Raw genomic sequence first — 11,197 nt, 5'->3', positions numbered from 1 at the left:
CTTCGCGCGCATTTGTTAGGGTTGAAGCTTGTGCTTGCCCTCCTTTGCCTTCTAAGTTATTTAAAAACACAATAGTCCCAAGACTTGAGAAAGAAAATTTAAGATAGATCGTTTTACCTAAAAGAAGGGCCTTAATGTGTAATGATGGTGAAAGAATAGGCCTATGAATTGTAATAAATAAAACCACGATGAAAATGCTTATATTTAGTTCCAAACACACGCGTTTGCCCCTATATTAATATTAAAATAAGCCATGCCGTATTGTTTTCTATATGGGGGGGGGGGTATCACAGTCATAAATTACTAACCGGGATTTCCTTTGCCCCCCCCCCCGACCCAAGACCCCTGTTGCGCGCCAGCTTATAAGTGGGGCCCCCCCACTTTGAAAAACGTTCCGCCGGCCCTGTGGTGCTGTTGTTTGAATATGTGTGTTCACATGAAATTCACACGTTCAATAATTACTTCAAAAATTAGTAATGATCCAAATGCGTACACAGATCGAAAAATAGGGCCAGGGCCTAGGCCTAAATCCAGAAAAACAACTATTAAAGCCAATGATAAACGTCGGTTCGGTTAACCTCGATTACGACAAGAAAGTTCAAAAAGATGGTACTGCATGATACCACATTTTGTTGTCGGATGTTTCATGGGAAAATTCCAATTAAAATTATAAGACTGGCCATCATTAATGGTTTCAAAATTTAAGAATTGACTAGGATATTCTGGCAATTTCTTACTTGATTGCAAAAAAGTATAGCTCGTCATGCTAGCAAGCACGGAAACCCTGTATCAACCTATATTTATAAAGGTAACTTTTTGTTGAAAAAATGTACTTTATGAGTGGTTGAATCATGGTAAAATTTTCTGTAATTATGTGTTGTGACTGAGAAGAAAATTCAGGTAAAAAAAATTAAGAATTAAAAGTTAGGTGCGAAAGTTCATTAGCGCCAAATATTCTAGCTAGGGCTTGACCTACGCCCTGGGTTTCTCATATTTAGCTTAATAGGTAAAATTTAAGAAAATAAGTCCAGATATTTCAAATTTTTGCGTAAAATGGGTTCACATTGTTTGAATTAAAGTTGGTCCACCCTGATATTGTCCCACACTGTATAAAAATCCTGGCATTGGCATTGATCCTCATCCATCATCATTCTTATTAATCATCATTATCAATCATCATCCTCATCATGAGGATGATGATGAGGAGGAGGACGACAAGAATTAGGGTGAGTCAGAGGGATGTTTCTCATCATTCATCAACATCATTCTCATCAATCATCATCATTATCATGATCATCCTCATCAACAACCATTATCATCAATCATAATCATCATCATCCTAATCCTCCTCCTTTATCATCATTATCCTCACCATCATTATCAGCATCATCTTCTTCCTCATCATCATCCATCATCAATCATCATCTACCTCATCATCTTCCTTCTCCTCATCAACCGCATCATCCTCATCCTCCTCATAATCATTCTTATCTTCATAATCATAATCATCATTACCATCATCCTCATTATTATCATCATCCTCATCCTGATTACTGTCATCATCATCATTACCATCATCATTTTCATCATTATCCTCTTCTTCGTCATCAGTCAGGACGAGAATGAAGATGAGGACGAGGATGATGATGAGGAGGTCGAGAATGAAGATAAGGATGAGGGTGATTATGAGAGGGATGATTCTCATAATTTATCATCTTCAACATTCTCATCAATAATTTTCTATCATCCTCATCACCATCATCACAATCATCCTCATCAACAACCATTATCATAAATCATAATCACCATCATCTTCTTCCTCATCATCTTCCTCATCATCTACCTCATCATCTTTCTTCTCCTCCTCATCATCAACATCCTCATTATGACGGGGATTATAATGAGGATAGAGATGACAATGAGGAAGATGATAATAATAATAATGACATCAGTATAGTAAGAATAACAGTACTAACGCTAATATTAATTTTAATTATAAACTATAAATTTTTTTAAACACATAAGAATAATGATATACTATATTAATAATATTATGTAGTAACATAATAGTATAATAATGATGATGATGAAAAATGTAGTGTAGAAAGATTAAATTTAAATAGGAAAAATTGGAATTTGGTGTGTTGACGTCATTCCGAATTTGCTTGGGAGGTGGGGAATTCCACAACGAGGTTGCCACACCACAAATAATGATTTGCCTATCCATATAACATTATTTTGATTACCAATTCCTAATATTTTGGCTTAAAAGCAAAATGTTGGGTCATACTAAACTAAAAAAAGACCCCCACTGAACGATCATAATGGGTAAGTATTATCAGTTTTCACATTTATAGAAAAAAAACTAAGTGGCTAAAAACAAAAATATGTTTCCCATTTTTTATTTTAAAGCAAAATTTTACTATTTTATTTTTTCATTGGGATTACTTTGTAGTAGTTCATTAATTATATATATTTTTTATTTTATATCTGTATATATAATATTGTTTTGAGATTGTATTGTACTTTGGTAACAATGAAATTATTTCTACATTAAAAACATAGTTTTTCCCCACCATAATGGACGCCATCTTGGAATTTGTCATGATGACGTCATCATTCTGATCAAATTTTTTAATGAGAGTGATGAGTAACTATTTAGCCAAGTTGTTGTTATATTTAATATCCACAGTACATGTAAAAGTGACTAAAAACATAAATTTATTTCCCCTGCCCCCACCTTAAATAGTTTAAAATGGGGTAAAATTTTATGCCAAAATTTCAAAGTGCTGTAAACAAAATTGCCCAAGTCCTAGCCTAAGCATGGGGATATTTTTTTCTGAGACACAATATGGTATGCTGATTCAGAAAAACCAAAAATTAATTGTCCTTTACTTTTTTTCCCGCTAAAGTTCATTTCAGCAGTTTTACAACCAGGCTAAATGTGCAAAATAATTTTTGATATTTTTGGCTACTTTTCTTGAAAAAGAATGCCAGAATGGCTGTGAGGCTTGTGAATTTTTATGGGCATGTGAACAGATATTGAGCACCAGCCATGGGTAAAAATAAACTAAAATTTGATTCATGGCTCAAACTCTATATGCTGCTGTTTTTAAACTCTGTAGGTTGCCCTTCACATTGCACAGCTCATCCCTCCAGCTTGCACAGGAGCTCATCCCTCTCCAGCTTGCACAGGAACTCATCTCTCCAGCTTGCACAGGAGCTCATCCCTCTCCAGCTTGCACAGGAGCTCATCCCTCTCCAGCTTGCACAGGAGCTCATCTCTCCAGCTTGCACAGGAGCTCATCTCTCCAGCTTGCACAGGAGCTCATCTCTCTCCAGCTTGCACAGGAGCTCATCTCTCCAGCTTGCACAGGAGCTTATTCCTCCAGCTTGCACAGGAGCACATCTCTCTCCAGCTTGCACAGGAGCTCATCCCTCTCCAGCTTGCATATGAGCTCATCCCTCTTCCAGCTTGCACAGGAGCTCATCTCTCCAGCTCACAGGAGCTCATCTCTCTCCAGCTTGCACAGGAGCTCATCTCTCTCCAGCTTGCACATGAGCTCATCTCTCCAGCTTGCACAGGAGCTTATTCCTTCAGCTTGCACAGGAGCACATCTCTCTCCAGCTTGCACAGGAGCTCATCCCTCTCCAGCTTGCATATGAGCTCATCCCTCTCCAGCTTGCACAGGAGCTCATCCCTCTCCAGCTTGCACAAGAGCTCATCTCTCTCCAGCTTGCACAGGAGCTCATCTACTAAAATTTGATTCATGGCTCAAACTCTATATGCTGCTGTTTTTAAACTCTGTAGGTTGCCCAGCTTGCACATGAGCTCATCCCTCCAGCTTGCACAGGAGCTCATGCCTCTCCAGCTTGCACAGGAGCTCATCCCTCTCCAGCTTGCACAGGAGCTCATCCCTCTGCAGCTTGCACAGGATCTCATCCCTCTCCAGCTTGCACAGGAGCTCATCTCTCTCCAGCATGCACAACTTATCCCTCTAGGTTGCACAGCTCATTTAACCCAGAAACTTACACTTCAGGTCACACTTTACTATTCAGATCACCCTTTCACCTCATCCTTTCACACTGTACAGTCAGGCCTTTAGGTCTAGACCAAGTCATTGCACAGCCTGCTCATTAGGTCTAAAGCCAAGATGTATTGCTATGTTTTATTTAAATTATTTGGCATTACTTTAATATATATTTATTTTTACACTTATTATTTATAGAAACATTGATTAAAGACCTATAAAAATGTGGACTACAGCAAACATCTTATATTTATCTCTTGGTTTACCAGGCAGCCTAACTACAATAGGTATGTTTAACAATTTATTGCTATTAAAGCATTGCAGCCTAAGCGGGCATCCTAAAAAACAGCTTGAGAAACATTATTAATTTATTTAATGCATTAATGGTAAGTTTTGCTGTTTTTTAGTTTAGTTTAGTTTTTCATTTGCGCATTATTCAAGAGATATTGCCAGTTACAGAATCATTGAAATACTATTTTTAAAATATATGGACAGAGTTTATAAAACCAATCAATTGTGAAAAATAATACTAAGAATTCTTTCAAAAACAATAATACTGTATTTGGAAATAGAGAAAATAATCTATAATATTAATACACAATTGTTTTTTATTGCATTATATTTTGAAAAGTGGAATGAGAGTCAATGCAAGCATACCACCAAGCTATTGACCTTCACTCAATAATAATAATAATAATTAATAATTTGAAAATTGATGTAAGTTGTCTCTCGAAGAAAGCTCACCAGATCAGTGGCGATTCAAAGGCTGGGGGAAGCTGGACCGGGCCCCCTAATTTTTTTTTAAATTATAAAAAATAAGAGCACTCAGTAGAGAGAATAACTCCGTCCACCGCAAACCCTTTCTATAAAATAAACCTCCCAAAAAAGTTCCTAATTTACTTAAACCACTACCACCCCAATTTATTTTGCTCCACTCCTCTTCAAAAACGCACAATAACTCGCCAATCTCTTTCTATAAAATAATTCCTCAAAAATATGTTCCTACATTCCTACCGCCAACCACAATCTACTTTAAAAAAATTACACTGACAAAAGTTAGAGCTAATAAACAATCTCGCCAATATCTTACTTTTAAAAAGTTACACATAGTTTTTGAGATATCTGATCATATCCTGTACCAAAATATAATCACTTCATTTTTTGAATACATTCCATTGTATCAGTTGTACACCTTCTAATTCCTTACACATGTTATGATTTAACATACTAGCATGTTTTACCCTTTATAGCTGACAAACAAAATGCACGCAATGTATTGGTGTTGAAATGTAAATATTATGGAATTAGTAATATGGGGATTTGGTTTTTAGCATCGCATGTTAAAATGTAAAGATGCATTGAAAGTATTCCCAGTAAGTTCTGAAAAAAGTGAAGTTAGTACATATAGAATGCTGTACACATTTACTGTAATTGCACTAATTTAAATATTCATCATAGCTATTGTTTCCGCCTCAAGTAATATGGTAAATTTTTCTTTAAATGGTTCTCATATCCACCCCATACGCCGGATTATGACCAAAATTTAAACACTTCTTTATTAAAACATGACAAACTATTATGGAAAGCGTCATTTTCAACCATTGATCCAATCAAGAGAATTTACATATATGTTGCCGTTTTTTAGATATTTTGTACAAAAGAAAAAAAACTGAAACAGCAAAGCATTTTACACACACACAAACACACGAAACGAAAACATATATCTCCTGGTGGAGATAATAAATGGAGGAAAAAAGAAAATTACCCTTACGTTCAAATTTAAGTCTGACAGTGCATTTCCAGCAACCTAGAGATGCCATAATCATAATTTTCTTACCTCAGCCCCAACCATGGTGGGGACCATCCATCTGTGAAAGTTCCTCTCTAAACCACCTCTATTTCGAATTCCTGGATCCACCACTGTAGGTCTCCCGCAAATGACTTCTTCCAACAGAAACTTTGCATGAAACATTCACTGTTTTAATGTAAATTGTAATATTTGTACCTAACGAGAAGGAACAAGTAAAAGGAACAGCATGCACAACTTTTGTACAGAACTAATAAATGAACCCCACTTCTAACAAAATATTAAGACCTATCAAAATGGATACAAATTTAAAATTTGCCAATATACTAATCACAGTATTAAAATTTTATGATTCTATTATTTCAATAATTTTTCTACAAGTTATCTACAGCTAGTTTCCATGCAACGTTTTGTAATTTAGCGCACATGCAGATAAATAGACTAAAGTTACTGAGTTATTAACCTGTCCCATGATCAGTCAGTTGGCTGGATTGCAGCAAAATAAATAGAACATGGGCAACTGAAAGCACCTAATAGCAACTAGCAATTGGAATGCTCATGTCGCCTCAAATTGTTGCCCACTTGTTTGCCGGTTGATGGTAAGTTGCCAAAGGTCAGTTGATGTCAGTTGAGTCGAGTCATAAGGGCGATATAAGTGTAGCTTAAGAGACTGTTTTGTTGTTAAATTATAAATATATAATATAATTTTTTTTAATTTGACCTATTCTGTAGTTCTCGCTGTTGTAGCCATTCTAAAATTCTTTTGTCCTGAACGGTATGCAGACTTGAAGGATGCTGTTAAGTGCTGTGGTATGAAAAAAAAACCAAAAAACTTTTTTCCTTTGTTCATTTTTAATGATTTGTAATAAAAACATTAGCATAGATTGTGATTATATTAAAATACTTGTAATGTATACACGGTATCGATCACAGACAATGTGTTTTGTAAAGCATGTTTTGCCCAGGAAACTGTAGATGGTAGACCTGGTCAAAATTCATGCTTTTTTGCATGCTGTAGTATGCAACCACAGGTGCCTTGAGCACCATGGTTTTTACAGGCTAATTGATTTGTGCCTACTATCGTGTACTTACTGCAGCCCGCCTCGTCTGCTAAAGCAATGTCATGTTCAGTCTAGCATATTAACTGTGGGTACTGCGCACTGGCTTTGCCAGTTGGTGGACATACTGGCAAAAATTGTACTGCCTTAGCTTCCTGTGATTAATACTGTACCTCTCTTCCTATTTTTTTTTAGACAAATCCCAAGATGAAGGTAAAGGTACAGTAAAATCAATCCAACTGACCAAGTGAGGTGTGGTAGTGATAGCATATCAAAGTGGTAACATCTGTAACTTAATGAACTGATTTTGTTCAATATTTTACTTATTGAAAGTTGACTTAAAAACGATGAATTCAAATTTTTATTTAATTTTTTAGGTCTTTCTAAATTTTGTATCTTAGTTGGTATATTGTTAATCGTTACATCAGATTGTAATTTGTATTTATAAAATATCAGTACAATTCATGAAGGGTTGTTTTTATGATGACAAGTAATGCAGTAGTGGCAACCTTAGGATTGTATACAAAATTTTAAATTAAAGCATGTTTATTTATTATGTTTTCTTTATAACAATCATTGTGAAACATGAATATACATTAATCTAATTTTAAGTCACAAAATATAAACATCTATAGAAAGTTACAGGAAACAAAACCTTTCAAACATAACATGCAAACACTACTTTCAAACAGTAAAATTGACAACCACACGAACAGAAGAAATGAAAACAGATGAAACAAAATTGCTGTTTTTTTTAATATCCCAAAAAATTCAAATAATGAATCAGAAGTAAAGTTAGTGTTTTAAGGGTAATACCGAATTGAATTGAATTGATTAGTTACTTGCCTCATGGTTTATAATAGGTACTGCTGAAACTAAACCAAAAGATACAGACCCTTTTCTTCCTCAACCGGCACCAGGTGAGTTGACTATAATTCTATTATTTCTTTAGATAGCATATCAAATAAGGACATCTAACAGGTACCACAATGCTCAGATATCTCTCCTTTTTCTTTCAAAGACAGATTGATTTACTACGTCCCATGGAATTGAAATATAGTTAAGAGTTTTAGTAACAACCAAAACAGCAAGTTGTTTTCATCTCTCCTTTCTGTATGCCAATACCATACGTAGGTGTCTTTGGCACCTCAAGTCTAACCTGTCCCATGATCAGTCAGTTGGCTGGATTGCAGCAAAATAAATAGAACATGGGCAACTGAAAGCACCTAATAGCAACTAGCAATTGGAATGCTCATGTCGCCTCAAATTGTTGCCCACTTGTTTGCCGGTTGATGGTAAGTTGCCAAAGGTCAGTTGATGTCAGTTGAGTCGAGTCATAAGGGCGATATAAGTGTAGCTTAAGAGACTGTTTTGTTGTTAAATTATAAATATATAATATAATTTTTTTAATTTGACCTATTCTGTAGTTCTCGCTGTTGTAGCCATTCTAAAATGCTTTTGTAATGACCGGTATGGAGACTGGGAGAATGCTGTTAAGTGTTGTGGTATGAAAAAAAAAAAAAAATTTTTCTTTTGTTCATTTTTAATGATTTGTAATAAAAACATTAGCATAGATTGTGATTATTAAAATACTTGTAATGTATACACGGTATCGATCACAGACAATGTGTTTTGTAAAGCATGTTTTGCCCAGCAAACTGTAGATGGTAGACCTGGTCAAAATTCTTAATGGCTTTTTTGCATGCTGTAGTATGCAACCACAGGTGCCTTGAGCACCATGGTTTTTACAGGCTAATTGATTTGTGCCTACTATCGTGTACTTACTGCAGCCCGCCTCGTCTGCTAAAGCAATGTCATGTTCAGTCTAACATATTAACTGTGGGTACTGCGCACTGGCTTTGCCAGTTGGTGGACATGCTGGCAAAATTGCACTGCCTGTGATTAATACTGTACCTCTGTTCCTATTTTTTTTTTTAGACAAAAAGAAGAAATCCCAAGATGATGATACGAAAGAAAATGAAGATAAAGGTAAAATCAATCCAACTGACCAAGTGAGGTGTGGTAGTGATAGCATATCAAACTGGTAACATCTGTAACTTAATGAACTGATTTTGTTCAATATTTTATTTATTGAAATTTGACTTAAAAATGATGAATTCAAATTTTTATTTAATTTTTTAGGTCTTTCTAAATTTTGTATCTTAATTGGTATACTGTCATAAAATGTTTTTATGACAGGTAATACAGTAGTGGCAACCTTAAGATTGTATACAAAATTTTAAATTAAAGCATGTTTATTTATTGTGTTTTCTTTATAACAATCATTGTGAAACAATGATTATACATTAATCTAATTTTAAGTCACAAAATATAAACAACTATAGAAAGTTACAGGAAACAAAACCTTTCAAACATAACATGCAAACACTACTTTCAAACAGTAAAATTGACAACCACACAAACAGAAGGAATGAAAACAGATGAAACAAAATTGCTGTTTTTTTTTTTAATATCCCAAAAAATTCAAATAATGAATCAGAAGTAAAGTTAGTGTTTTAAGGGTAATACCGAATTGAATTGAATTGATTAGTTACTTGCCTCATGGTTTATAATAGGTACTACTGAAACTCAACCAAAAGATACAGACCCTTTTCTTCCTCCACCGGCAACAGGTGAGTTGACTATAATTCTATTATTTCTTTAGATAGCATATCAAATAAGGACATCTAACAGGTACCACAATGCTCAGATATCTCTCCTTTTTCTTTCAAAGACAGATAGATTTACTACGTCCCATGGAATTGAAATATAGTTAAGAGTTTTAGTAACAACCAAAACAGCAAGTTGTTTTCATCTCTCCTTTCTGTATGCCAATACCATACGTAGGTGTCTTTGGCGCCTCAAGTCCAGAATTGAGAATACTGTATACCACTGTAGTCTTATTTCAAGACTCATTAGCAACATTCTATAACCCAATGTTTTTGTTGTGGACTATAGTTACCAACTGCTGTGTTATTAGATGTCTTGTACAGTTCATTAACACAATACATATGTTTACCTTAAAAAGGCCTGGTGGACCTACACACGATGGTGACAATTCATTACACTTTTTTTTTATAAGAACACTGAGGCTGAAATTGCTTAAAAATTAAGAACAAAATAAGAAAAAATTAAGACTGAGGTAAAATTTCAAATGAAGTTTATATTTTTAAAAACCAAAATATTATATCTGTACATTATGTGCAGTACAGTGACTGTAATACCCTCTATAATACAGTACAGTAGGTGTACCTATCTGACATTTGGGGGCCTTTTTTTGTGGGGTCACTTTCACCTACATTCCAGTACAGTGCATACTGCCGTACAATTAAATAATTTTTTGTTTAAAAGGTGTGTAAACTAAGAACAAAATAAGAACATTTTGAGCCTGAAATCGGCCAAAAAATAAGAACACTGAGCCTGGGCAAAATTGTACTGGTTATTATAAAATAAATGTAATTAGAGCAACCAGTAGAAGTACAAGTAGAAGGTAATTATGAAATCAATCATAAAATATACAAATAGAAGCAAAGTTAAATGAGACTGGCTTGCCAAAAGAGATTAAAGATATCTGTCAAGTTGGTCGCCAAAAGTTATATAAACATTAAAATTTCATACCATATAAATATATTTAACATATTGTTATTTCTATTAATCAATTAGATGTGGCCATCCCAGTACAGGTAGAAGGTAATTATTAAATCACAATACCTGTATAGTGTAATTATATTGAATTTTAAGTGCATTATATCACAGTACAAAGTTTTATTCATAATCATATTCAAATAATTACATTTTTACAGACAACAGCTTTGATCAACACAACAGTGGTCAATCAAATGATAAAAGTGATGGTGATGATAAAGGCACAGGTAAAAAAAATATGCAGTTTAATATCTTAAAACAAGTAATGAAAAAATATTTAGCCATAATTGGACTCATAGACTACCAATGTCACCATTGATCAACTAAAAGATAAAATTAATGGTGATCATAAAGTCACAGTAACAAACAGAATAAAGTCTGAAATCCAGGCAAATTTGGATAGCCTTCCCTTTGAAAATTTTAAACAATCAGTACTTCCTTTTTCAAATGCTGTATACCACCCAGCCCCTCCACTAAAAATACTATTGGATTTTTCTTTTCTAAATTCAAATACTGTATATCAAGATTATAATTATACTTGTCATTTCATTTCATTTATTTTTCTCATTAAAATGAGACAGGCTTGCCAAAAGATATTCAAGATATCTGTCGAGTTTGTCACCAAAAGTTATATAAACATTAAAATTTCATACCAT

At 34.3% G+C, this 11,197-nt stretch overlaps 2 protein-coding genes across 2 annotated transcripts in view; both read left to right on the top strand.

Moving 5' to 3' along the window:
• LOC117112734 overlaps nucleotides 1-11,197 on the top strand; it is a 26,886-nt gene that overhangs the window by 2,259 nt on the left and 13,430 nt on the right. Inside the window, exons 2-7 of the mRNA XM_033255881.1 lie at nucleotides 4,230-4,318; nucleotides 8,324-8,401; nucleotides 8,835-8,885; nucleotides 9,473-9,529; nucleotides 10,560-10,586; nucleotides 10,700-10,768. Of these exons, the coding sequence (XP_033111772.1) occupies nucleotides 4,255-4,318; nucleotides 8,324-8,401; nucleotides 8,835-8,885; nucleotides 9,473-9,529; nucleotides 10,560-10,586; nucleotides 10,700-10,768 (346 nt within the window). The 5' untranslated portion in view covers nucleotides 4,230-4,254. The remainder of the gene's footprint in view (nucleotides 1-4,229; nucleotides 4,319-8,323; nucleotides 8,402-8,834; nucleotides 8,886-9,472; nucleotides 9,530-10,559; nucleotides 10,587-10,699; nucleotides 10,769-11,197) is intronic.
• Nucleotides 3,019-4,192, top strand: LOC117112735. The gene is made up of 2 exons (XM_033255882.1): nucleotides 3,019-3,654; nucleotides 3,812-4,192. Exons 1-2 carry the CDS (start codon nucleotides 3,085-3,087, stop codon nucleotides 4,139-4,141), a joined length of 900 nt encoding a protein of 299 aa, XP_033111773.1. The 5' UTR covers nucleotides 3,019-3,084; the 3' UTR covers nucleotides 4,142-4,192.

Source organism: Anneissia japonica, unplaced genomic scaffold, assembly GCF_011630105.1.
Source record: "Anneissia japonica isolate Jap-2015-1 unplaced genomic scaffold, ASM1163010v1 scaffold1078_len308785_cov188, whole genome shotgun sequence".
NCBI classification, from domain to species: Eukaryota; Metazoa; Echinodermata; class Crinoidea; order Comatulida; family Comatulidae; genus Anneissia; species Anneissia japonica.
This window is presented reverse-complemented; position numbering and strand designations above follow the sequence as displayed.

Bases quoted from the DNA above. Each gene is read 5' to 3' on its own strand.
- LOC117112735 (XM_033255882.1), top strand. From the start codon at position 3,085: ATGGCTCAAACTCTATATGCTGCTGTTTTTAAACTCTGTAGGTTGCCC. The intron at 3,655-3,811 runs GCTTGCATATGA...TAAACTCTGTAG, and splicing joins CAGGAGCTCATCCCTCTCCA to GTTGCCCAGCTTGCACATGA.